We start from the raw sequence: 26,704 nt of genomic DNA on the forward strand, positions 1-26,704 counted from the left end.
ACAGTTCCAGTCTGGTGGTCCAGTCAATTTCACTGCTCTCTCACTCTAGATCAGGGGTTCTCAAACTTTTTTTTTCTGAGACCCCCTTTGAAAATATTTCAGGCTGTGACAACCTCCGCCCCACAAAAGTGATGACCCCCTCCCATGCCATGCCATCATTATCGGCATGCACAGGGGGTTGATAGTTCACGACCCCCCCATAATAGCCTCACGACCCCCAGTTTGAGAATCCCTGCTCTAGATGTAGATGACCTGCTGTGGGACTGACATGATGCTCCAGAGTGGCAGACCATTACAGAACCATTGACACTACCCTGATGTGTCCATTCACCAATTTCCAAAGTTTGGAGTTCTACCTCTGGTGTCTCTGTAGCCAACTTAATACACTGTTAATGTATTGCCAGACCACCACACCATCGTAACATTCAAACCTGACTGTACATAAGCTTCTTATTTCAAATGACTGTGCTTTTACTACTAAAATACCTACAAGTCAGACTTCATTGTCTCTTGATGTCTCACTACAGGAGAAGATCCAAGCTCATTTTTCAAATAATCTTCCTGCCCACAAGTTTAAAAAACAAGCATTCCCCAGGCAGAGTGTGCTCACATGTTATGAAATTGTGCAACACATACACGTGGTCCTCACAGGTCTTGCAAGATTTTGCAAATGCTCACTTGTGTCTAGGGCTAGGAAACTGGATCGTTGCCAGGGAGATTGAAATTCAATTGGGAAAAAAAAATGATGGGAAAACAACACTGGCTGATTATCTGCCACCTCTCCCCAAGCCTGTAAGCAGAGGAAAGGCAACAGTGAAAAAAAGAAATCAATTATGAGTCTGTCTACCTTAGAGACCTTACAGTGGAACAGCTATATGGTTGCAACTGCGTTGCTGTAAGGTCTTCCGGTAGCTGCTCTATGTTGATGGGAGAGCTCTCCTGTCGGCATAATAAAACCACCCCCAACAAGCGGCAGTAGCTATGTTGCTGGGAGAGCGTCTCCCACCAACACAACACTGTCCACACTAGCACTTATATTGGTCAGGGATGTGTTTTTTCACACCCTGACTAACAAAAGTTTTACCAATAAAAGTGCTATTGTAGACACAGACTGAGGGAGAACTGGATGGACAAAGGAGAAAAAACATTCAATTCTTGATGATGAAAAGAGCATTCCACAGCAGGAAGAAAAAGAGGGACTGTAAAAGAGAAATGTGCATGCAGAACTGAGCTTATCCAGGTGCTCTCTGACCTATGGTCGGACCCAAATGAAAGAACAACTGGCTCACTATTTTAGCATCTCTTTCAGGCTCTGTAAAGGTCTGCACTCTGGCCTTCAAGCTGAATGCCAAGTAGAGCAACCAAACTGATCAGGGAGAGGCAGAAGTCATTCTGGAAAGTCATGTAGGTCTAGAAGCTGCAATATGCTCACATCAACACACCCATATAAATAGAGTATTTTCATTAGTCACAGTCTCCCTCATTTGAGTGACAAGAAGAGTGAATATCAGATACACCCAGTTACTACAATGATGGGCACATCAGAAACTCTTATATCAAACATTAAGCATAGAGTGGTACTATACATAGTACATGTGAAATATTTAAAATTCCAGAAAGGTTACACTTTTCTCCATGGCCAGATCTGCACCTGCAGAGACTCTGGAAAGTGCATGCCATTTTCCCTGTGCGGATAGACATCCTCTGTACAGAAAACCACCCTTGTGAATATACTTGAGCAAATGTACTGTACCATGGCCCATCTCGGTCTGTGCATAAGTGCCAATGATCTCCAGGTTCCAGGCAGGCATGAAGAAACGATCCTGTTGTTCCGGGGTTGCCTGGGAGAGGAGGGTGGGCAAGAACATGCCCAGGTGTAGGTCCAAAGGCTCAGGCCGACCACGATGAACAGAGCTGTGCCAAAATGCCGAGGGGTGGGAATGTGAAGGGAACATTATGGAAGGGAAGCAAGTGTGAGGTTCAAGGTGAAGATTGATGGGGAGGGAAAAAAAGAATTGTGTTAATAAGAATTTAGCATGCATATTTCAGAAGACTAAAGCACTGTCCTTTTCTCAGGTCTGTATTATAAAAACACCTTGCATACTCAGTCATGCTGCAGTGCATTTTCCTCTAATGCTCAGGGCAGCTTTTGCAACACTCCCCTTTTTAGCTTCAGCTATAGTTTAAAGAGGAAAATCTATTTCTGATGCCGCATGTGGGCTAGTATAAGGAGTTAGTACAAACCAATGAGAAAAGAGATTCTGGAAGCAAGTATGCATTTGAATTTAAAATGGATAAAAGGCTGGTTTGAGTCAGATTGTGTTTCAGTTTTAGATGGAGTTGGCTGGATGAAGTTAGATTGGGTTATTTTGGAACTGAGTCAAGTCTACACATCTTCTTGGTTTGAATGGAGTTCCAGGAAGTGCTAAAACCCTTTACCATGCAAAGTCCCACTTATTTCAGCAGAAAGAGCAATGTTTCCATCTAGATTTCTTAAACCTGTCATAGCTGTCAATATTTTTCTTTTGCTTTGGACTCGCAAATTAGACATATGTTACAAATATGGACTTCAGTTCCAACTATGATCTCCTCCATCCTCCAACACAGCCTTTTTTGCTAAAATCTTGTCTGTTCTTTAGAAGCCTTCAAACAAAAAAGGACAGTGCTCTGCTTAAGCAATCAATCAGAGCTAGTGACCACAGCTGCAGCTGTGTGTGAAAAGCCAACATTTATCAGTCAAGGCATCACCAGGACAGAGTCCCCACTCCCCAACCAAACATGCTTCATTATGTGTACCTCCCACACTGCAAATTCTATCAGATACTGGTTATCAGGTTATTTATAATTCTTTGGACACCAGAAAAATTAATGTTTTATTATTATTAATCGTTACTGGGTTTGATATCTTCAACTACCTAGAGAACTGTTTCTCTTTGACCCCCAAATCTCCCAACTGTGGCAACCTAAGCTTGCTTCTTTGTATTGAAGTCTCAAGATAATTTATCCAACTGGAACTTCTTGTGAGAAGTTTCACATAAGGACATTTTGAATACTTTGATGAAAAATACATTTCCTCATCTGTTGGAAAGTACTAGTGAGAGGATAGAATTATTTCTCTAATGCAGACAGCACCACATAGCGGAAAGGGAAAGGCACTAGTGTGGCTGGGATGCAGGTATTGCAGAAATGTTGATCCTCAAAAGACAACATGTTTGATACCTACATTTTACATTGTACAATAATGTAGATTTATGCCAAGTCATTCATAAAGTGAATGTATTTTTCAGGTGACAGATTTGGTTTCCTGAAAGAGCACTGGTCTGAATTTAGGGGCTTAAAGAGTTGGGATACCTGTACCAAATCTAAATGCACTTTAATATATAATGGCATGTTTTTTTACACATAAAGCTTCCTGGTAACAGCAACTCTTTCTACTTTGGCATTTCTGGGTTTGTTATAATGAAGAGCCAAAAGAAACTGTTTGTGACACACTGTACCCCATGTACACCCTCATTATTATGGTAGTATGTTTCCTGCAATGTCATACATATGTACAGATATGAAACTCTATGTCATATCCTCAAATGTGTCTCTCACGTGGCTTGAATAGATGTGGACAAACACAAGGCTAAGGGTCCATGCCTTGCAGAGCCTTGCATACAGGAACAATGAACTGGCCCGAGCACCTGATAAGGCAACACTCATTTGACTCAAGTGAGGGAAATCCTGCCCATTGCCAGACTTGGTTGATCACCTGACCCCAGGGGGCATTGAGGAAACTTGTTAGAAGACAGGCATCTATCTCTGGAGCTCTCCCTTAGAATCCATCTACAAAGCAACATCAAGGATACTGACAACTGCTCATTCACTGGGCCAAGGACTGGTTACTTGCAGGAGGCTGGGCGTGGGCCAACCCAGGAGTGGGTGGTCCACACAGCAAAGCAGAGTAAATCAGGGCCCAGGAGTGAGCGTTTGGAGCGACACAGCTACACACCAGTGCAGATTGCAATGGGGGGAGGAGGAGGGAAGTCACACTGTTAGTTAGAAATATTTTCTAAAGCCCTATGTTTTATATAGTAACCCATCTGGGTTAGACTTAATGGTCACTTTAACATTAGAAACGTCAAACTTTTAAGTGAGTTTAGTACTGATGAAAGGTGCCCAGCTGACATTCATGAAGATTGAAATCCTTATTTAACAAACTCAACAGATACAGCACGGATGGTGACAAAACAACAGTCCCCCAACTCCATTTCATCAATATGCCTCAAACCTGTGCTTGGGAGGACCTCTTTGAGGGAAGAAAAGGCTTCTATGGGCCATTCTAGACTGACAATTACTCCCAAATGGTGCGTTTTAAATGAATATCTATTCACTATAAAATGGACTAAAACCAACTCATTTCACGTACGCCACTGAACCTGACACCAACACCTATTAATCACTACCGTTCGGGGCTGGATTTGATCCAGTGACCTACAGGTTAAAGGACCCTAACCCATTACCCACCATGAACCATCAAAGCCACGATAAATGTCAGGCTAGAAAATAAAAAAAGGAACTAGAAATCAGATATCATCAACGCAGCCTGTGCAATATTATAGTAGTTAATTACCCAACTTTCACAGCAGGAATTCCTAACAGACACATGTTAATAACCAGTATTTGACATGGAAAGTGTGAGTTGCTCTAATACACCATCACCCTCACTAGTTGTGTTGCGGCATGATTAGTTTATCAATCTATCAATATAGCTACTAGTTAGTCACAGAACTTCGTGAACATTACAAGCAAACTGATCTACATCCAGGGAAGAAAGTGGGATAGGTCAATGACACACAGCATGCAAAATCAAATTACTTTTATAGAGGGACAGGTTTGATTTAAAACTTGTGGGGAAAAGGAAACAAGATCAGCAAGCAATTATTTATTCACAGGATATCATCCAGTTGTTTCTCAACTTCTGGTCTTTAACTAGTTTGGTTTAGAGTCAGAGTCTGTAGATTTAACTGGAATGTGAAGAATTCCATCAAGTGACTCTTCTTTGCATTTTCAGCTGGCATAAGTAGTAATAGCTGACATTACTGAGATCAAAGCCATGGGTTTTGCCATCTGGCCTGGGAAATTGTCCAACATATTGCACATTCCAGGTTTTAATTCAGTGAGTGTAGAGAGAAACATTACATTTTCTTAGCCACTGAAACGTCTCTTGCTGGGATTTGTATATCTTGCAGTCCTGGGTACTGTGCTTCTTATGAGCCCGTAACAGGATTACCTGGGTCTATGATAAATTCTTGAGTTTTGATAATGTCTGAAAGTAGGAACAGGGCCTTTTCCTATAATACAGGAACTTTCCATGCAATATATATAGCTAAATGCTGCTACACCTAGAACAAACAGTGCTTGGGACAGAGTATACCAATGACCAGTCTTCCACAACACGTGACGTACAACTTCAGCAAGCTACGTTATACCTAAAGACATATGGCTTAGTTATTTAGGCAGCTCATCTATGCACTAGTTAAGAAATTTGCAACATACATGCCCCAAATTCAAACACAATTAAAACTACTGCTGACTCCTGTCAGTCCTTGGTACCACAATCAAACTGCTCAAGTTCCTATGGGCAATAACTTCATCTTTGTTTTAACAACTATGAAGTTAGCAAGCAAGCAGGAGGTGCATTTTAAAAAAAATGTCATAATTAAAACCATTTGTGAGTGAGACACTGTGTTGTCAACTGGCAGAAGAACTCTACTGTGGCTTTAATGGTCAACTGGCCTTTGGGATGTGTTTTGTTTTTTTTTTAATTTAGATTTATTTTGTCTTCCACCCTTTGGATTTTAACTACAGGCATCACCACCAATTTGTTAGCTGGAGTCACAGCGCAGAGGTTACCCATTGGTTTCTAAAAGGAACTAACCGTGCCCCATCTCAGTCTGAGCGTAGGTTCCAATTATCTGGAGTCCATAGATCAGAGGTTGCCATTTGTCTTGCTGAGCAACAGTGCATTGGTTCTGTAAGGCGTTTGTAAACATGCTGAAGTGGAGACCTAAAGGATCAACAAAAGAGCCCAGGCATGTTCTGCAGGAGAAAAAAAGAAGGATCAGGGTCTCAGCCTTACTTTAAGTGTGCCCCTGAAAGGGCTTTCCTCCATCTCCAGCAGCTTTACACAGTAGATTCACTTACGCCTTAGATGTTCATGTACTTAAAATTTCACTAGTAAGCCCTAGACATGCAGAAATCATAAGCAGTAGTAATGAGGAATGAACCTATACCTTCTGAACAGTTCCTTCTTTCTGCAATTCTGGCTCCTATTATATTAATCACAAAAAGCTTGCTCTTCTTGGACTCAATAGAAGCCTGGAATTAAGGACTCTTAAATGAGGGGCATAACATTAGTTTTAATAAGTTCAGCTGAAATTCAGGTATCTGGCTTTGACTGAAAATATTTAGCTTTCGTGACTCAAAGTCCAATAGAGCTAGTATCTGGAACAGTGGTGAGGCATGGGCATCCTGTTCCAACATGGGGTTTGCTTTAAGGAAGTGCAGTCATTCTCAAAAGGCCATTACCAAGTAGGAGCATTCACGGATTCGGAAGGAAGAAGCTTCTTAACGAATAGTCCATGGGTCCATGCTTTTTTCAGTACAAGTGCTCTGACTGTTATCTTTGTCCTGCTGGCACCAGTGATAAGATTATGAACTGTATCATTATACCTGCTCTTCAGTTTCAATCATATACCATTCCAGCTATGAGGGGTTCAAGGGAATGCTGAAGTTAGACATTGTGAATAGACATCTTTACTCAAAACGCAGGCTATTATTTCACTAAACTGAACAGAATAGTAATTGAGAGATAACTGGTCTGGAGGGAAGGCAATGCAGACACATTACTGTGAGGAGGAGAGGCAAGAATACACTACATACTAACAGGCAGAATTAATTAAGACAGGATAAACAACATGCTGAAGAAATTTATATGGATTGTAAGGTGGCTACTTTCCCTTCGACATTCTGCAGAATTGACGTCTGATTAAACACTCTTTTCATTTCTTGATCATACTAGTGCCTGACCAGTTGATCCTCCAAGACTGGAACGTCCAGGATAAGGAGAAACATGGAGTGCTCTCATTTGTCCCAACCAGTAACCAGAATAAAGATGCACAGTGATAGAACCAGGCCATTCTCCCGCACACATGCACGCACACCTGGAATGGGTAAAACACCTTGGACCCTGACAGATTTAATTTTGATGTCAGTTTCATATCAGTGAAACTCTTTCTTACTTAGGTCTTGTCTATGCAGGAGGTTTAATCCATAGCTTTGAGTTAATCTGCTTTGAAAATGCTTGCGTACATGCAATACAATTCATTATAGTGTAATGATTCTGCATGTACTGCAACCTCTGAAGTTCTTTCAAAATGAACTAACTTTGCTGCGAAGTGAGTCAGCCTGGTCTGCTGATCCTGTGCATGCAATGCTGCTGCAAAGTATTTTGACAGTCTTTTCCAAACGGTTATCCCAAACAGCTTTGTGGGTGACTGTTATTGACCTGTTTACCTGTGTGTCCTCCCATGCTCTATGGTCAAGTTGACCGGATGTCCCTTCTCCTGTTTATAAGCTGGCACACAGCCAGATATTATCCATTCATCTCTGGATTCCAGTTCATAAGAACAGCTGCAATAATACTCCAGAAGCCCTACAACATGTCTTGAGCAGTTGCTTAGAGCAACACCAAGACCCTGGAACTCATTGTCATCTGGGGAGAAGCTTTGATGTGAGGAACTTTTGTGGCCAACCACTGGAATAAAGACCTTTTTACGGACATTGTTAGGTAGATGTCTGTGAGAGGCCATAACCAGAATGCCAGACAGTGCCAGAAACTGCAAGCAGCTCAATAGCACCTGTACTAAAAAGAGGGACAACAGGGAAAAAAATCTGGAAGGAGACATGCAACTTGTATTTTTGGAAGAACTGGACAGGATTTTATGTAACTTCAGACCACACAACCCAGGAAGCTTGTGGAACCTGCTGCCAGCCATCGCCTCCTCTGCAGCCCCCCAGGATAGTCAGCAAGGCCACACAAGGAGGTCAGTGAAGAGAACTCTCAGGAAAGCCAGGATTTGTTCAAGACTCAGGACTGATGCCAGCCAGCTAAACGGTGAGCCCACTTCCTGCCCTACAACAACCAACCCCAATTCCCAGATAACAATGCAGGCTGGGACTGAAGAGGCTGACCCTATGGAGGGAACTTTGGCATGCCAGTTTTTGTTTTTAATCATTTAATAATTTACTATTTAATTTTAATGTATTATTATGCTATACTGCCACATTAGCTTCTGTTCCCAATGCCCTATGACTGCAGCCATCATAGGCAGATGTAAGCTAGAAGACTTTCCAAGTCTGAGGTCCCCACCTCCCCTCAGCCCACACTGTTCACTCCAACACCTGCCATACACCTTTCCAAAACGGCAGCTACCCCAGGCTCATGCTAATGCTGTGACTACCATTTTCAGGCCCAATCCACATGCCCACATACCTACTTTCCTTTCCCCTTCTTGGCAAATGTCACCTTCTGCAAACCCCATTCGCCACCTCAAAATGGCAGCTGGTGGCATGGTGCAGCCACAGCTTCTACCCAACCTGGTCCTGTGGCAGATTCAAATGAGGAAAGCATTCTTTTATGCCAAGTGCAGAAGTTTTATTGAAACATGGGGTCCCGACTTGCAGCCAAGCGGCAGCAGCCCACAGCTTGCTGGTGTCTCGAGTTTGCAGCAGGGCTGCAGCCTCCTGCGCCCTGGGTGGGAGCCAGGCAGCAGCCTACTGCGACCGCGGTAGCTGCCTGCGTTCCCACCCCCCCCCCCAGGTCCCAGCTGGGAGGCGAGCAGCAGCCACTGGCGTCCCAGGAAGCCAGGAGGCAGCCGCCTACATTCCGCCCGGTCCCAGTTCCCAGGCTCGTAGTCCCAGGCTTGCAATGGGGCGGCAGCCACTAGCACCCTGGCTCCCTGGACAGCAAGAAAAAACCCATAATGCATACTGCTCAGTGAAGCAAAGGATACCCTTCAAGAATGCAACTCCCTCAGTTCACAGCAAACCACTGCCACGTGAACGCAACAACATGCATTGACAGATGGCATAACATCCCGCGAGCATGCTATTACTGTGGCTGAAGCAATGCGCATTACCTGACACAGCAAAAAGTTGAAGATTAAACCCCGAGCATAGACAAGCCTGTAGTATTTACAGAGCTACTTTTAACAGATCTCAGAGGACAAGTGTAGAAGGCTGAAACACCTCCCCTTATTTGATCACCATTTTCCTCTACAGAAGACAGCAATTTCCAATCCAAACGTGAAAAATTGGAGGGGAGATATGAAGGGAAAGAAGGGCGCTTGAGCTCAGAACATCAGTTTGTATCAAATGTCTCCCAAATCACTTTACAAGTTACAGATAGCGGGACAACTCAGCAATAGTTCATGTACAGCTTCAACTATTACAGCTTAAAGGTGCTGTCCACACCAGGAAATGACCCCTGGCTGATACCAATCATGGAACCCTTCTTCAACCAGATTTGGAAAATGCTTGGCAGCTAGTACAGTTGGGTGCCAGAAGAGCAGTCTGGCACTGTGTACACTAGCAACCAAAGAGTTTACAACTTGGTTAATTAGAGGAGTTCAAGGAATAAGATCTTTCCTGGTGTTAGAGTTTAAGAGGGAGGGTTGGGCAGAACACTTTGTTCTGAAGAGTGTTTAGAACCTAGCTGTACCTTCCACTTGACTCCCTGCTTGTCATGCTCAGAAAGAACTTCACTTTAACACCCACCTCAACTTCTAGTATAGTACTGATCTCTGTGATGGCTCACTGTGTACAAGCTGAAGCCCAACTGTGGGACCTGAACCCCTGATTTCATGGCCCAGAAAGGAGAATAATGAAAACTAGCAAAATGGACCCCTCTTAGATGACAGGACTTAATTTCCTGCTGGGAATGAATGTCAACTCCTTTCACAAAGAAAAATTTAGCTGTAAATAGAAAGCATCCTAAATTTTATCTGTAAAAGTGAGAACACTGATGTACACTAAGACTTCTTGCTTGAACATCACTGGTTGCAAATTAGGACAAGATTTTCCTCGTTGTTAGAACCCCCAGCGGGCAAGGTGGGAGGAAAAGAAGTAAGATCATTTTTCATCTCACTGTTTGGTAATGTAGATCTTTTCAGATTTCAAAGCAACCAGTGGCAACCCACACAGTAAAATGCATGAATATGCATCTTACCACAGCTTATTAATGTCCAAATCTGGGAACACAGTAAGCTGTAACCAAGGTCCTGTGTTTCCTGAGATTCCACAGCCAGAGTTTGCATGTGAAATCTACCTCCACCCATTCCTCACTGCAGAACTTGGTTACAGGCTTTTAGCTTTAAAAAAAAAATAAAAATAATAAAAAAAAAAAAACCCAAACCAAACCAGCCAACTTTTCTAGCCCTTTTGATTGTTGAGATAACCTTCTGAATGACTTAGTTTAGTGACCTCCAGAGCCTACAGACAGCTTGAAGCAATAGGACTGAGGTTTGACCTGCCCCCATTGATCTCAATATGATGTTAATTCTAAAATTTAAAGGGCCAGTGCAATCAACTGTTTTGCTAAGAATATTAACAGAAAAATCCAAGTGATGTACCTATCCACCAGTGATGAACACAGTGGTGGACACTGGGACACCACTATGCAATGGTATTTGGGGGCCTTGCCACAGTATTTAGGTTCTGTATGTTGCAAAGTGTTCTGAATCTTAATTGTAAGCATGAACGATGCAAGCAGAGACAAGACACCAGAGAGAAAGAATGAGCACGAGCACACGCACACAATACCCACCCACACAGCAGTCCTCTATTTCCTCCTCTCCCCAGTCTCTAATCTCTACTTCCATTCTGACCAAGTTCCTCCCAACTGTTCCTGTTGTGTCCATTCACCCACTCCCAGTTTCCTGCATGTCATCAAAATTAAATGGCCTCTGATCTGGGTCTGCAAGACACCCTCCTTTCTAAAAGCTCCCCAGTACTCATTTGTTCTGTTAAGCATTTCAGCAACAATTAACACACCTGACCCCTCTCTGTGGTATAGACTTGTTCCTTAGGCTTAAGTGCTTCAGGGCAACAAATAATTTGTTAGACATGCACTACTCATTGTACAGCCCAAGACAGATAGTATTATGTAAAACAGTGTAATGATAATAATGGGGAGAGAAAGGAGAAAAACAAGTAATAACTAGACCATTCTTGACAGGTATTTGTCTAACCTGTTCTTAAAAACCTCCAGTGATGGAGATTCCACAATCTCCCTAGGCAATTTGTTCTAGTGCTTAACTACCCTGACACTTAGAAAGTTTTTCCTAATGTCCAACCCAAACTTCCCTTGCTGCAATTTAAGCCCATTGCTTCTTGTCCTATTCTCAGAGGTTAATGAGAACAATTTTTCACTCTCCTCCTTTTAACAACTTCTACAAACCACCACCAACAACTAAACAAATCCAATTTTTTCAATCAATCTTCATAGGTCATGTTTTCTAGACCTTTAAAATCATTTTTGTTGCTCTCCTCTAGACTTGCTCCAGTTTGTCCACATCTTTCCTGAAATGTGGAATCCAGAACTGTACACAATATTCCAGCTGAAGCCTTATCAGCAGGGAGTAGAGTGGAACACTTCTGCCCATATATAACCAGAATGATGTTTGCTCTTTTTGCAACAGTGTTACACGCTTGACTCATATTAGCTCTGGATCCACTATAAACCCCCGCCCCTGCCATTCCCTTTCTGTAGTACTACTTCCTAGGAGTCATTTCCCTTTTAGTATGTGTGCAACTGATTGTTCCTTCTTAAGTGGAGTATTTTGTATTTGTCCTTATTGAATTTCATTCTATTTATGTCAGGACATTTCTCCAGTTTATCCAAATCATTTAGAATTCTAATCCTATCCTCCAAAGTACTTGCATCCCCTCCCTGCAAACTATCTAAGTGTACTCTCTGTGTCATTATCTAAATCATTTATGAAGATATTGAACAGAACTGTACCACACTCAATATGCCCTTCCTGCTTGACTGCAAACCACTGATGATTACTCTCTGGGAACAGTTTTCCAACCAGTTATGCACCCACCTTATAGCAGCTCCATTTAAGCTATATTTCCCCTAGTTTGTTTATGACAAGGTCATACAAGACACTTTCAAAAGCCTTACTAAAGTCACATCTACCATTTCCTCCTCATTCACAAGGCTTGTTACCCTGTCAGTGGTTACCAAACAATAAAACTCAATCTTTCTTGAGGAAAATAACTAAAATGTGCAAGCGCAAAGAACTATTTAAAACAAGGTTTCCTGCTTGCTGATCTAAATCATGAATAAACTGGGTGATGGTGAGTTGTTTTGATTCAAATCAATGCAGCCTCTCTCTACAGGTATGTCTACAATGCAATGCAAGCCTGTACTTGAGCCTGGTCTCAAGCTTACTCCCGCCCCCCACAAATCTACACTGCAATTGCGCTAACCTAGGTCTCAGAACTAGGGTCCCAGGACTGGGCAGGGCTGGAGGGCCCAAGCTTGAGTTAAGCTGGAACCCAAGATCCAAGTTCTTTTGCTTTGCAGTGTAGACGCTGCGGTGCACTTCTTGACTCGGATCCCAGAAGTCAGTCAAAAGTACCCCACAATTCCATGGGACAATTTTCTTAATCCTCTCTATCTCAACAATCTGCAACCCAGATTGAAAACAGAAGCCAATCCCCTTTGCAAACAGCCCAAGCTCAGGTCAGCATTAACCAATTCTTTTCTGATCACTGATCTGCAAACGCTTTATAAGAGAGCCTATTGGGTTTGCAACAGAGAGCGTATCATCAAGCCTTTTGCAAAGCCAGCTGCTTCCTGGTAAGGTGCAGGGCAGATCCGGAGAGTAAAGTTTTCCCCACAGTGCACCACAGCCCTAGAGTTAGAGCAGCCACATTTCTGGGAAAGAGGAAGCTGGGGACTCTGGGATATGGTTACTTTGATTTGGGTCTGTGCACTGCAGTGTCCAGTGCACCCACAGCCCAAGCATGGGTTAGAAAAGTTTTAACATAAGGTTAAAATACAATGTAGACACTCAAGCCCAGGGTTCCCTAACACAAGTCAACTGATTCGAGTCCCACTAATCCTGGTCTCACATTGCAGTGTAGATGTACCCTATGTATTAATGAAAAAGGGTCAGCTCAGTGATCCTGTGCTCTGAGCAGCTATGAAAGACATTCAAGTTTGATTTCTGAACTTAGTCTCACTCTCCATATTAAATGCGTGCAATGTAGTTGTAGCCGTGTCAGTCCCAGGATACCCAGAGACACTATGCATGTCTGGAAATGCAAACTCTGCCTCCCCTGATTCCCCAAAGGGGGTCAATATGCTCTAAGACAGGGTAGTCAATTATTTTTGGTCAAGGCCCAAATTTCTTGATCAAGGTCCAGACTTCAGAGAAAATAATATTAAAAAAAATCCAATAATGATAAAGTAAATAAAAAGATTTTGGGGTCTGTTCAAAAGCATTTGGTGGTCCAGATTTGGCCTATGGTCTGCCTGCTGACTACCCCCCGCTCTAAGACTTAATAGATATTCATTAAGCATGTTTAGAAGTGTTTTCCAAGTGCTTATTTTCCAGTCAGTTTTTCCCACCCTCCCAGCATGATGATGAAGGTAGTTCAACAAGGGGTATTCACATACCAAGCTCCCAAGTTCAAAGTTCTGTCATTGTTTTTTTTTTTTTTTTTTTTTTAAGAGTTCCTGTAGGATACATAAGCTGCTGAAAGGAATTTGCTCAAATTTTCAGAAACAATTCCCCTTTGGCCAGCTACAAAGCACAGAAAATTTCAACCCAGAAGTTGAATGTTTTTAGAACATTCGGTGTGTGGAAAAAAAGGGTTTGTTACAAAACCCTTTCAGCTTCCTTAACTGAGAGTCTTACCGGCAACCATAATAAAAACTTTGCATTTAGCTTCCCCACATAGACGAAAGCTATTACAATATAAGCTAAGGTGTGAACTGAAAACACAACAGCTATTTCACTCTAGCTACCTGTGTGGATAAGCCAGTAGATAAAGGGCTTCAAACTATCTCCACAATGTTAATCCTCACAATCTTCTGTGAAGTATTATTTCCATTTAACAGATAAGGCAAATGAAGCAACAAGTGAAAAGTTGCCCAAAGTTACGTAGCGATTCAGTAACTGAGTCTTACGCGATTACCTCACAAGCAGACTCTTATTCCCTGCCTGATTTAGGTACATGACAAATGGAGAATATTCAGAAACAAACATTGAACTCCGCCCAGTTGATTTCTGGCCAATTTACTGGACTTTGCTACATTTAACCGAAGCATAGTTACACATTATCTTTGATTAAGAAAAAACAACTTTTGCTCAACACAAATTTCAGCATCTGCTCCCATTTTGTCAGCTGTGAAGCAAGTGAAATCGTCCCTTTAATTTCTTCTGTGTATTAACTCAATGCCAAAATCCTCCTGTACATTAGTGGACTATTATGTTAAACAATTTAAATGCAAAGGGTATCAGGAAACTCAGGTACAGTCCCCACATAAATCCTAACTTCACGCACACTCAAATATGGTACTCATTACTGCATATGCTGTTAAGTTTTCTGCATAAATTGTGTGTGACATATGACTAAGCTAAGCCAGAACCACAATTGTGGACTTCCTGAATTTTGCAGTTAGAGCCTGATCCATTTGAATTTATGGTCTAATGACTTCAGTGGAATTTGGGAAGATATACAAAGAGGGATACCTTATAAGAGAGAAGACAGGAACTGGTATGTACAAATACTGGATAAATGTATGTATTTGAATTATATTCCATATATAATTACTCTTATTCATTTATGTTAGAGTAATTCGCTGGACCCCAAATACATCTATAAATCCAACTATGTACATCAAAGATCAAATGTGTCCTGTTACACATATAGCTGAGAACACTACTACAATTTCTGTAAAATAGTTTTAACACCTGTTCCCAATATACAGTATTTACATTGCAAAATCATGAAAATTTGCTAGCCACGGCACAAGATTTACTTGCCTGCCCTTTTTCTGTAAAAATAATTGAAGAGTTACTAGTATTTTACTTCTCCATTAAAAAAAAAACAAAAAACCTCACCCAGGACAAGTGAGTTAGTAGAGTTTACCATACAGTATCTACATTTTCTAATGTTCTGATCAGTAATAAATTTGAATATTAGAAAAGGTATATTCAATGTTGAAAGATCACTTCCAAAAGAATCATCTCCTGGAACAAGTACGTCAAGAGAATGTAGAGTCCCAATTTATTTTGGGAACTACAACCATTTTTGATGAGACAGTAAAGTTTAATTAATTTAGTTTATCTGTCCAATCCAGCCTTTCCATAGATTTCACTCAAGAGTTGGACTGAGTCCTTAGTGGGTACAATCAGATGCATACTTGTTTATTTAAATGAATATAACTCCAGCTACACTCATGTCTTTGCACTTAGGTATCTAGTTTTGCAGTTACTATTTGAAAATGTTAGCTGAAAGTTGAGAAATAAATGTCTGACATAGCTAAATTTCTTAAACTGTGTCAAAGGTGCTTAACCACATTCAGGGTTAAGTTCATGGCAAGTTAGAAGCTGTTTAATTCAGTTGTCAGACTTTTTTTCCAACTTTAGATAATGCTAAAAATATAGGAGATCAGCTAATGAAAGGGTAGGCTTTAAAATAATTATTTGAGATAAAAGGAAACATTTGAAACCCAAAAGCATTGTTCTGTCTGAAAATGGTCTTAGAACCTCTTCAACTATGAGAATACAATAACCTTATTTATGAAGTGAAGTAATCTGCTTCATAAAAGTACATTAAGGACAGTGATCTTATTTACCCCATTAATTAAAAGACAGTCAAAATATTTCATTCCTAATGGTTAATTTAGAATGACTAAGAGCCACATTTTCAGCTTTAAAGGGAATTTTTACTATATTTGGCATTAAAGAAGATGTTACTATTGCTAGGTTTATAACAAAGGATTCAGAGGAAATGGACACTGTAGTCAACAGATTTGACCCGCAGGACATTAGAGCTTGAGTCAAATATCACTGAAGTCAAGACTTCCATGGATTTTAGCTCAGGTTCTTAGTTTGCTTTAAAAGATTGAAGAAAAAGAAAAAGCAACTTTGATTTCATTGATGATGCAGAAGAATTTTCTTTTAGTATCTGCTCTGCATCAGAGTCAGGTACCTTTTAAACCAGTAGATTTCATCAGGGTCTGCAATCCCATACTCTCTTAACTTCACGACCAATCGGGCACTCTTCTTAATGGCCACCTCATAGCGCTGGCTGCGGGACAGGAAATTCAAGTCTTCGTTCTGGAAGTCTGGATCATTCAAAACTAAGGCTTCTAAGGGCACAAGGGAAGAACAGAAAAGGAATTTAGAGTAAGAGATCAAGACAGACATCTCATGAGGAAGGGTAAAATTATATGGATTGATATGCCCACCCTTGAAATACTAAAATCCAAAGCAAGTTACAGAGCTCAGCTGCATTCTCTAGTCAAAATACATCTTGCCATGGGTCATTTTCACATTAGCATATGTTTAAGCACCTTCTAGTCAGGAGCATCCACTCTTGGAAGAAGAGTAATTCACTGATATGGCACCTCAGGGCACTAAGTACTCATATAGCTCTCATCACTGTAATATCTGAGCCCCTCTTTGGTGTGTCTAGCCTCGTAACTCGCCTGTGAGGTAGAGAAGTGCTATATTAGCCCCATGTTACAGGTGGAAAACTGCGGCACAGAAAGGCTAAAGGACTTGCTCAAGGTCAGACGGGAAGTCTATGGCGGAGCAAGGAAACAAACTCAGGTCTCCCAAGTCCCAGGCCAGTATCCTAACCACTGGGCCATCCTGTCCCACCGTTGCACCTGAGCATAAGGGGCGCAGAGGGGAGGCAAGATCAGCACATACCTATGAGCGCCTCCCCCTGCCTAGGGACAGAAGGAGGAGGATTCCCAAACGGGGTGTCCAGCTTAGCGGGAGGGGAGCAGAGCAATGCTACCTGCCCGGGGCAGACCCCAGACAGGAATGGGAGCGCCCCAGGATCCAGGGGGGCTTTCAGAGGGGGCACGGTGGGGAGGGGTCCATCCTCCCATGGGGGGCTTGGGCGGGAAGCAGGTCTAGGACACCGGGGGGCTCTGTCCCGTGAGAAGGGGGTCCCCTCAGAACCCGCGGGGGGAGGGACGGCGCGGGGGGGGTCTGTCCCCTGAGGAGGAGGGGGTCGCCGCAGAGCTCCGGGGAGGGGGGTGGGGGAGGGGTTCAAGCGCTCACCGATCTCCCTGCGGCGGCGGGTCCGCTCGGCGCCCCCATCCAGGACATGGGTGAGGAGCTCGGGGTTGAAGGAGGCCGAGTCACGCTCCCTGCGCAGATCCGCGTTCATGGCGGTGGCGACAGCTGGACCCTGGGCGGCCCGGCCACAGTCAGTGTGTGTGTGTGTGTGTGTGTGTGAGAGAGAGTGACCCTTGCCCCACAGCCCCAACCCCGCCCCCTTGCCGGGCACGTGACGAGGAGGGCGGAGATGCGGGCGGCAGGGAGGGAGCGAGCGAGCAAGGCCCCGTCACGTACGCTGCTCTCCTCCCACGCCCTACGTGAGGCGCACGCATGCGCGAAGGGTCTGCTTGCCAGACTCCTACGCGCGCGCTGCGTGTAGCCCCGCGCGCTGGCTCTTTGCAGCGGGGGGGGGGTTCGCTTCCTGTCACTCACGCGCCAGTGGCGAGCAAGGCGAGCAACCTCTGCCTCGGCCGCTCCTTCACAGCAGTGCACGGTGCAAAGGAGCAGGGGGCCCTGGCCAACTAGCGAGCCAGGCCGTGCTTAGTGCGGGTCAGGGCTTGCTGGCCAGGCCGTTCAGCGCCCCAGTGCCTCGGGGCTTGTCCATCAGTTAGGAAAGTAAAAAAAAAAAAATTGCTCCAGCCCCAGCATCTCTTTCGTTACCAATTAAGACTGGAGCCAGGGACCACAGCCGAGAGGGAGACAAGCTGCCAGGGACACCGCCCCTCAGGGGCAGCTTGAGGCAGAGATTGTGCCCAGGAGGGAGAAACTCAGCAAATGAAAAGGTTAAAATGCCGTGTGTTAAAACGTAACAAGGGGGGGGGAGCCCCTAGATCTGACCATCTACATTTTGGAGGAACTAACCGGTGCAGCGGGAATGGACAGCACTGAGGGACACCAGTGAAATACAAAGCTACATCCTGAGCAGATGCTGGATGTACTTCTAAAAGGCACCTGTAGTCTGTTGTTTTTACACTTTGGTATCACTTCCTTCATGTACCATGCAAGTACAGGGTTTTTAAATTGAAATCACAATCAGTCCTGACCTGTTGTTCCTGTATATACAACGGGTGGAGCTAAACGCATTGCAGCAACAATTTCAGGGATCTGTGATGTAATCAATGCATTATTGTCCATCCATTACAAAGAGCAGATCAAAGGTTGCATGCATCGCCAAAACTGAGTTGTGACATCCTAGAGAAGCAGTGCAGTCCTGCTGTGGTTCCTTGCACACCTCGAGGGGCACAGTAATAAATCAAAACAGAAACATTAATTTGTCAGGCTTTACGCATTACAGCTACAGCATTTTATTATTAATTGCACATTTGTTGTTATTAACATACTGCCGACAGGTCTGGGTGCTGTTATGCTAAGCACTGCAATGCAGTTACAAAACAAACTAATTTGAAGTAAAGCATTCTTAAACTGATTTTGGTGTGAGCACTCTTAAAACGGCCTCGATTTAACTAAATCAGTTTCCAGATTAACTCAGATAAATCAGCATTCAAACGGAGCATAGATTTGCGAGTTAAAGTCAGAGCTGGAAACAGAATCCAGGTAGAGTTCCTAGTCCCCTGGTCTAACCACCAAAGTAGTTACTTCTCCAAGAAGATTATTGCACAACTTAATTTTAAAATTAACACATAAACAAATATATCGGGAAGAAACGTTGTAATTGTACTAAACAATACATTACTAGCCTAGATGTCTCCATTTCAGAGGCGTAGCTAGCCTGCCCCTGACTTCGGAAACTCTGGAAACTTGTCATCGGTCCAAGGAACCTGTGTAAGAACATTTTCAGAAATAGGCGGGGAGGAGCCAGTAACCTTTAAAGCCTCGGGTTGCAGCGGAGGCTTGGCGCAGAGCGGAGGGAGTAATCAAAGCAGACGTTCGTTGAAGCACCGGGAGGAGGAAGCCCAGCACACACAGTCACTGACATCAGCGCCGCTACAGGCGTTTGCAGTGTCTGTCACCACTGGGCTCACGCCTCAGCTGACTCTGCCTAGTCACGTGGCCGGGCGCCCGGCTCAGCGCCACGTGGGAAGGCTGCAGGAGGAGGTGGCTACGCTCTCCGGGCTGGGCAAAGCAAAGCAAGGCAAAGCAAAGCTCTAGGCTCTGGCTTCCAAGTGAATCCCGGTGTCTGTGAGCAAACGTCCCAGGGACGGGCCCAGAGACCCTAAAGGAGGGTGAAAACCCCCAGAGTAGGACCCAAAGACCCTGAGAGAGAAATCAGAGGCAAAAGGGTTGGGAGTGGGGTGCCCCACACGTCAACTGGGAGGTAAGGAGAACCCTGTGCTGTGGAAGGAAACAGACATGGGGCAGCAGGTGGGGTGAAGTGGGGGGGCAGCAGCCAGGTTGCAGGGTAAGCTAAGCTCCCCGTACTGACTGAGGTTCCTGACTGATTAAGCTGGCGTGAAGTAAATGGCTAATGCTTTAGCAATGAACATGAGGTGGCCCCCAAGTTTTTTGGGGGGAGGCACTGTTTCTGCTGAGTGTCTGAGAACAAACCCCTTGACCCCCCCTTATGCACCTTCTTTAGTTTCAAAGCAAGAGGTGATGATGCAGGGAGGGCGAGGCGACCCTGTGATCAATTTTTAGGGCAACAGGAAGTGTCGCTTGAAAGGCAAAATAACTACTCCATGTGCTCTGTTCCTGGGACCTATTGAAGACAGCATGTGATCTTCCATTGATTTTGGATTCGGCCTGCGGAGAGAGAGCACTGCACGCCTTATTAAAGCCCTTAAATGGAGATAAGGAGCCTGAACCCCCTATACATATATTGAAGCAATAGGAGGTTGCTGATCTCACAAGTGTTCCAGCCTTACTTGCTACTTTTTGACAGTCTCTGTCATAGGAAGAAAGGTCTTATGGCTGCAGAACAAGACAGAGTTGGGACTCCTGGGTTCTGTTTCTATGATAAAAGACCTAGCACATATCTGCTGTATCAACATGGGCAGGTCTTTTTACCTCCATTTCCCGCTGTGTAAATTAGGGTTGTTGGGAGACTCTTAATGAATGTTTCCAAAAGACTTTAAGATCCCTTGATGGAAGGCAACATTAGTGTAAAGTATTGTTATAGCTGAGGTGGTACAGGCTCCACCCAGCAGGCTGGCACTGCATTGATTCCTGAAACTTTTATACCTATAGTAAACACAAAATAGCTTGTTCCAAACATGTCAAAGGTAAATGAGAGTAATAAGGTGTGATTATCCGGTCTGCTGCTTCTGAAGCAAGTTTCTGTCCTGTGACAGCTATTAAATAATCTCTCAAGGGAAGTGCAGGAAGCCCTATTTGAAAGTAGGTGGTTCAATATGGTAGTAAATGTACAACAGGGAACAATCTGGTCCTGACCAGGACTCCTTCATTTGTAGCTCCTAAAGGTCAAACTCGCGTCTGCTGTAGATAGGTCTACCTCCATTTATTTTCTGTTCACTACTAAATGAGAATGTTTGTGTAGCCGTTTAGATTTCAGAATCAAATTACACAATCACAGTGGAAAATAACATTTAAATGCACTTACTAATTTAGGAAGGTGACTTTGTTTAGATTTTTGACGGAGTCCTTCAGGAAAGAGCCTCACTTGTGCCAATTGATTATCAACTCCAGTGCTGTTAACAGAGGAAAACCATCCACAGGTGGATCACCAAACAATTTGGTAAGTTGCTTTCATGCCAGTTCACCAAGGTCTTCTTCCCAATAGATCTATAGTAATCAACCCCCTTAGCCTATTTTTCAATGAATTATTTTAGCTCTGGAATCTGATTAATCCTCTTAACTATGTGAAATAATGACCTATGGTTATGACAGACTGTACAGACGGAGTGCAGTTCTAAAAACTTGCACACTTTGTTTTATGTTGGTATACACCTAGAACCTGAAAGGCATTGTGAAACCATTAACTGTGGTAGTAACATGCCCAATGTTCTATAATCCTAGTTAACAACAGTAAGTTGTTCAGTTTTAAAACTACACTACAGCAATCGTGATTGGAATCTGTTACAAACCCAAAGACATCCGCTATACCTCTGTGACAGTCTATAAAACACGTACACAACCACATATGCTTCCTTACTAATGGGTACTTAGTTGCAGGATGCGGTCAACTGACTGATTTGGGTCATCACCCAAGAGAAAGTCTGTGTTACCTGTCACGTTTCAGGGCAATCGTACCTGTTTTCATCCATTCTCAGGCTTTCTGCTCCCCTGGCCATCGGCTCCGAAGGGTGGAGACCCACATCTCACTGCTTTCTGACCGGGGGATGTCCAAGCTGAACAGTTCCCTGCTTTCACACTGTTATTCCCAGCAAAGCCAGTCTGCCTAAACAGGCCTGCTTGGTTTCTCTTCAAACACATTCAACAGGTATAATTGCTACAGTTATAAGGTACCATACACTTCCTATGCAAACCTACCACAATTACTTCTGTATGGGGATCTTCAAGATCCAAGAAGTATTCTGAGATGCAGTGTAACCTAGCTGCTTGATCTCAGGGCTGGGAGCCAGAAGCTCCTGAGTCCTTTAATCCCATCTTTTTTGCTGATCCACTATGTGGCAAATCTTATTCTCTCTGTGCTTCAATTTACCCCAATTTTACAGATAAGGGGTAAGTATGTTCCTATCCCAGAACTATCACGAGAATTAAAATTTGGTAGCATTTGAAGATAGTACTTAGCAATTATTGTTAAATCTCTCAATCAAGAAAAAGAATCTTTATACAGAAGGCCTTAATGCATCCATTGGGGTTTTTTGTAGGTAATTTTTGTGGTCTATGAAGGTTAACTAACATCCCTTTAAATATCTGCCCAGAATTTTGTTGGCTTGTAGGACCCACAGCAGCAGCTCTGCAAGATGATGCCCAGTGCTGGTGTATATTATTTTCCTTGGGAGATCAACTCTGGATCAGTCCCAGATGGGGAAACACTGAGAACATTTGGCAGGTGAGAGCAGCTTCTTTCAGGCCAACATTACTTTCAATAGTGTCTCTGTCCCTTCTGTATTTCTTTTTTGCATCCTTGCCTTTCAACTCACTTTTTCAGGGTCCCTGCTGCTGAGTTCACTGAATCAATTGTGTTTCAGGTTACACTGTTATGACATGGTCCAATCTGAAGCTATCCTGACAGCCCTGCACAGTTCAGTCCAGCACCAGGTCCGTGTTTGCACCAGTTTCGTGGAGCCATTCCAAGCCCAGCTCGGGTCCCTATATGTGGTCTTGGGAGAGACTGAAGAGAGGGATGGTAAGTGCTTTGTTGTTTTCTCCTTACATGAAAGGAAGAGCGGTCAATTCAGTAATTACGGTGGTGGGGGGGAAGGAAAAAAGCACGCACTGGTTAGGCCTCTGGCTTCTTCTGCTCTCCCGCTTCACCCAAAGCAACTGTTCTGCTAGGTGAAGAAAATCATTCAAACTCACTCTGAGACAGAGTGTCTTTTGGTTAGAGCAGGTTCTATTCCCAGCTCTGCCACTGACTTCCTCTGTGACAAATCACTCCACTGCCTCATGCCTCAGTTTCCCCCATGTATCATATCCTTATCCACCTTCATAAAGTACTTTGAGACTGACAGATAAAAGGTGTTATGGAAATGAGTATTATTACTTTTGTGGCCATGATAAAGGATTCTCTATAAGATAGACTTGTCTCTGAGCCATGTGATCACTGCTCTTCGATATCACTATACAATTAACAAGTCAGTTTCCAGGAAGCTGGTGTACTCGGAGGAGTCTTTGGAACTTGGGATGGCAAAGTGCAGCTCAGCATGCTTTGCGTTTCAAAATCCTTAGGAAGCAGCATCGTTAGAAGACACATCTGACCTTAGAGTAATATCGTTTTGCTCATCTAAAGCATGGATGTTAAAACTAACAAGTGTATTTTAAAATGAATGATTTAGCTGAAATGAATTGCAGTGAATCTGTGTTATAGGGAGGAAGGTCGGTTTTAAACTACAGGACTGAGAGTTGGAAGATCTATTCCTGATGGCCATTGACTCAGTATGTGACCTTGGGAAAGTCACTTCCCTTTTCTATGCCTCAGTTTCCCCACCTGAAAAATGATGAGGATAATTTTTAGTTTAACAGTTTTGTTGTGAGGACTGATAAGCCTAAAGTGCTTGGAGATCTTCTGATGGAGATGCCAGAGAGACAACTAATATTTTCTATCCTCATCATTTGGAATTGGTATAGCCCAGTGGTTCCCAGCCCACGGGGTCTTTCAGAGTGGCCTGTGGTTCCCCTCCTGCTGGCTGCAGAAGGGAGCCATACCCACATGCAGCATGTTGCTAGTGCAAGCTCCTTGTGGCAGCCAAGGGGATGGGAGATCAGCGCTCACTTCCCTATGGCTGTAGCAGGGAGCACAGCAAAGTGCTCTGTCTGGGTCTCTAGGTTCTGGGGTCCCTGCTGGAGCCAGAGGGAGGGGAGATCAGCATTCCCCGCCCATGGCTCCAACGGAGAGCAAAGCACTCTGCCTGGGTCCCTAGGCGCTGGGTCTCTGCTGATCTCCAGCCCCCTGGCTGCAGAAGGGAGCCGCTGCCTAGGGACCCAGGTGGAGTGCACAGTTTCCCTGCTGCAGTCAGGGGGATGGGAGATCTTCCTTGTTGAGCTCCTTCTATCTAGCTGCATTGGGGATAGGGAGGCTGCTGGCAGAGGCTGGTGGCCCTTTAGGGTTGTAAAAATTATATTTGTGACCCTCCAGCCAAAAAAGTTGGGAACCGCTGGTATAGCTCCACAAACTGGACCTGAGGCTTGTGCGTTGAGCAGCTGTCGCAGTAAGCAAGGGATAATTTCCACACAGCGAAAGCAGCAGGGATGAGAGTCTGCACATGTGCCCTGGGAAATTAAGGAGAATTTTCCCCCCAACCTTTCTATCTGAACCTTAAAGTTTCAATAACTCCCCAGGCGGTAATTACCTTTCCTCTTCTGTATTTTGTAATTTGCAAAAAAACATTGAACTCACTATAGAGCAACATGCTGTTTATCTTGAGCCACAGCTTAGAAGTATTTGGGTCTCTTCTCCTTCCCTCAGGACATCTCAAATACATCCCCACTCGAAGGCATGGAGCGCGAGGAGTTGAAGTAATCTGACAGGCTCAGTGATGAAGGGCACCACCTATAATTTGCGGGGGTGCGCTGAGGATTATTTTCTTCGCATTCTAAAATGTAAAAAGCAAATCTTGGCTGGGCGGTAGGGCTGCCAAGCGAAGCTGAGTGGCTTTGTCCCAGGCACCACCTTCTAATAATGAATAGTTATCAGTAATTGGAATTCTTCTTAATTTAGTTTAAGGGACGTGGCGACTTGTTACAAACACAAGTTCTGACACCACTCTGCCTTTTAGCTGACTGTCTCAAAGCTCCGTCTAAATATGAATGATTTTGGTCTCACAGCGCCACAAGGAATTATTCCCATTTTGCAGATGAGGAAATGGAGCAGGTCTAAGACCGGAAATTCACACAGCTAGTCAGTGGCAGAACTGGGTTCAGAACCCATAACTCTCTGCCTCAATCCCTCTCCACTTATTTTCAAAGTTCACCTGCCCCCCCCCCCCCTCTCGTTTTATTACGTAACCGTGAGAGCTTCTGGGGCGTCCGTCTGTGCAAAAGATGCAACGTAACATTTCTACTCTTGAGAAGCTGCAGTCATTGTTTTATATTTGCAGGTGAGAGGCCTGTGCTAAAGGCTCGGGTGCTGACATGCGTGGAAGGGATGAATCTGCCCTGGCTGGAGCAGGCAATACAGGAGCAGCGGAGATATTTCCGAGAGAGACAGGGGGAGGAGGAGAGCAGTGCCTCCTAGCCTGGCTGGAAGAAGGTGTTGCTGGACTGAGTCCAGGTCTCAATTGCATCACCTGCCTTCCATCCTCCTCTGCACCCAGCTGATCTTTTTGCCATTTTGGCGTCACAAGCCCCAGTCTGGTTTTGAGGTTCCTTTCCACAGTGTTTTGTTTTAGTCAAGGGACCCTCTGGAGCTCATTTTTATCACTCTTTTCTGTCCCTTCACATACATGGAGATGGACTGAATGCCTGTGAAAGTAGAGGATATCAGTGGTCTAAGCTGGTTCGCCCTCACAGTTCGGTCAATAAATCTCAGACCTAATCTGAAATACCTTCTGCTATTCCAGTTCTAGACCCCATGCAGCTGTCAATGCACCTTAGTTCTGACTCCTACAAACTCCCGCTGTTCCAGTGCTCAAGCCTGTCTGGAAAAGAGACTGGGAAGCATGTTGAATTGTATGGCAACTTTAAAAAATCTGCCCAGAGGATGAGGCTAAATCCCCATCACACAAGACCTGAGTCCGGATTTGAACCCAGGTCTCTAGAAACAAGAAAATGGCACACCAATCTATTGCAATAGTTGGCCATGTCTGTGCAGTTACAGTCAATAGAACAGCCTGAGAAGAACGTGGACAGTGTCTGTTGACATCAGTGGGAGTTGGATGCGTGCATTTGGGGAAGGAATTTGACCTAGTGAATTCTGAAGTACAAATCTGTGGTGTCCTGCAGACTGAATTTAGTCATTTGTTTTCCTCCTTTACAGATCAAGAGCAGGAGAGAGTCTGATCTTGGGGGTGTTTCCTTTAAGAAAACTTAAATGATCTCTGTTTTGTTATTGTGTTGCACATGTTCTTTGACTGAAATGTTCATAAATAAAGAAGATGAAAAGAGGATGCAGCCTGCTTCTGTTATTGATTAGAAACTGCAGTCATGGTCAGGGGACTGAATTCATCCCTGCAGTAACTCCACTGAATACATGGGGGAACTGACTTGGTGTTTTTCTTTAATAATGGGTCCATAGTGGGTCTCTTTCAAGGGCACCTGACTTTGGAAGAGCTACGGGAGAAGGACATGAGAGCACATCAAGGCCTGTCTATCTTCAGAACACACTGCAAGACCCATCTGTTTGCCAAAGCCATTCTGCTGTAAAGGAAGACGGACAAACATTAACATGGGGCAGGGAAAGAGAAAGTTTGTGAGTGGGGAATAAAAAAAAATACAACTGCCCTCAAAAACCCGCTAAGCCCCATGTGAGGCGGGGAGCAGAGTTCACTGTGACGTCCAAGGGGACAACACTTTGCAATTCAGTTACTTGTCCGGCTTGTTGATTCTGCGGCGACCGTACAATAAAGAAACTTGTAGTTGGATAATTCCCACTAGGAAAGCCAGAGGGAGAGAGGTGTGTATTAGGTTCCAGGTGACTTAAATGAAGGCCTGAGACTTTCCTATCATTTATGCTGCTCATTATCTTTTGTGATCATGTTGCAGTGAATGTGTACTCACAGTTATTCAGCTCCCAAAGCCTTGTCTTCACGTGTTCTCGGCTCACTATAAAACTTGAGATGAAGCCTTGAGAGGCAGTCGCT

General features: G+C 43.9%; 2 protein-coding genes across 3 annotated transcripts in view; one reads left to right on the plus strand and one right to left on the minus strand.

The window, feature by feature from the left end:
- Nucleotides 1-17,524, minus strand: part of ACOX1 (acyl-CoA oxidase 1) — a 29,042-nt gene extending 11,518 nt beyond the window's left edge. Inside the window, exons 1-3 of one of the 2 annotated variants that reach the window (XM_067547587.1) lie at nt 17,364-17,524; nt 16,279-16,438; nt 1,754-1,914 (exon numbers count right to left, since the gene is read on the minus strand). In XM_067547587.1, the coding sequence (XP_067403688.1) occupies nt 1,754-1,914; nt 16,279-16,438; nt 17,364-17,472 (430 nt within the window). In that variant the 5' untranslated portion in view covers nt 17,473-17,524. Of the gene's footprint in view, nt 1-1,753; nt 1,915-5,923; nt 6,085-16,278; nt 16,439-17,363 lie in introns of both variants that reach the window. The other variant, XM_067547588.1, reaches the window with a different exon arrangement.
- Nucleotides 17,525-19,498: 1,974 nt separating this feature from the next.
- On the plus strand, nt 19,499-26,425 carry TEN1 (TEN1 subunit of CST complex). Its single transcript, XM_067547844.1, has 6 exons — nt 19,499-19,638; nt 20,907-21,015; nt 21,551-21,720; nt 22,166-22,296; nt 22,436-22,593; nt 25,004-26,425. The coding sequence occupies exons 4-6, from the start codon at nt 22,208-22,210 to the stop codon at nt 25,138-25,140; spliced, it is 384 nt and encodes a 127-aa protein (XP_067403945.1). The 5' UTR covers nt 19,499-19,638; nt 20,907-21,015; nt 21,551-21,720; nt 22,166-22,207; the 3' UTR covers nt 25,141-26,425.
- Nucleotides 26,426-26,704: the final 279 nt, after the last annotated feature.

This window comes from Emydura macquarii, unplaced genomic scaffold (genome assembly GCF_026122565.2).
Source record: "Emydura macquarii macquarii isolate MOO-44397 ecotype Brisbane River unplaced genomic scaffold, CSIRO-AGI_Emac_v2 contig_1230, whole genome shotgun sequence".
NCBI classification, from domain to species: Eukaryota; Metazoa; Chordata; order Testudines; family Chelidae; genus Emydura; species Emydura macquarii.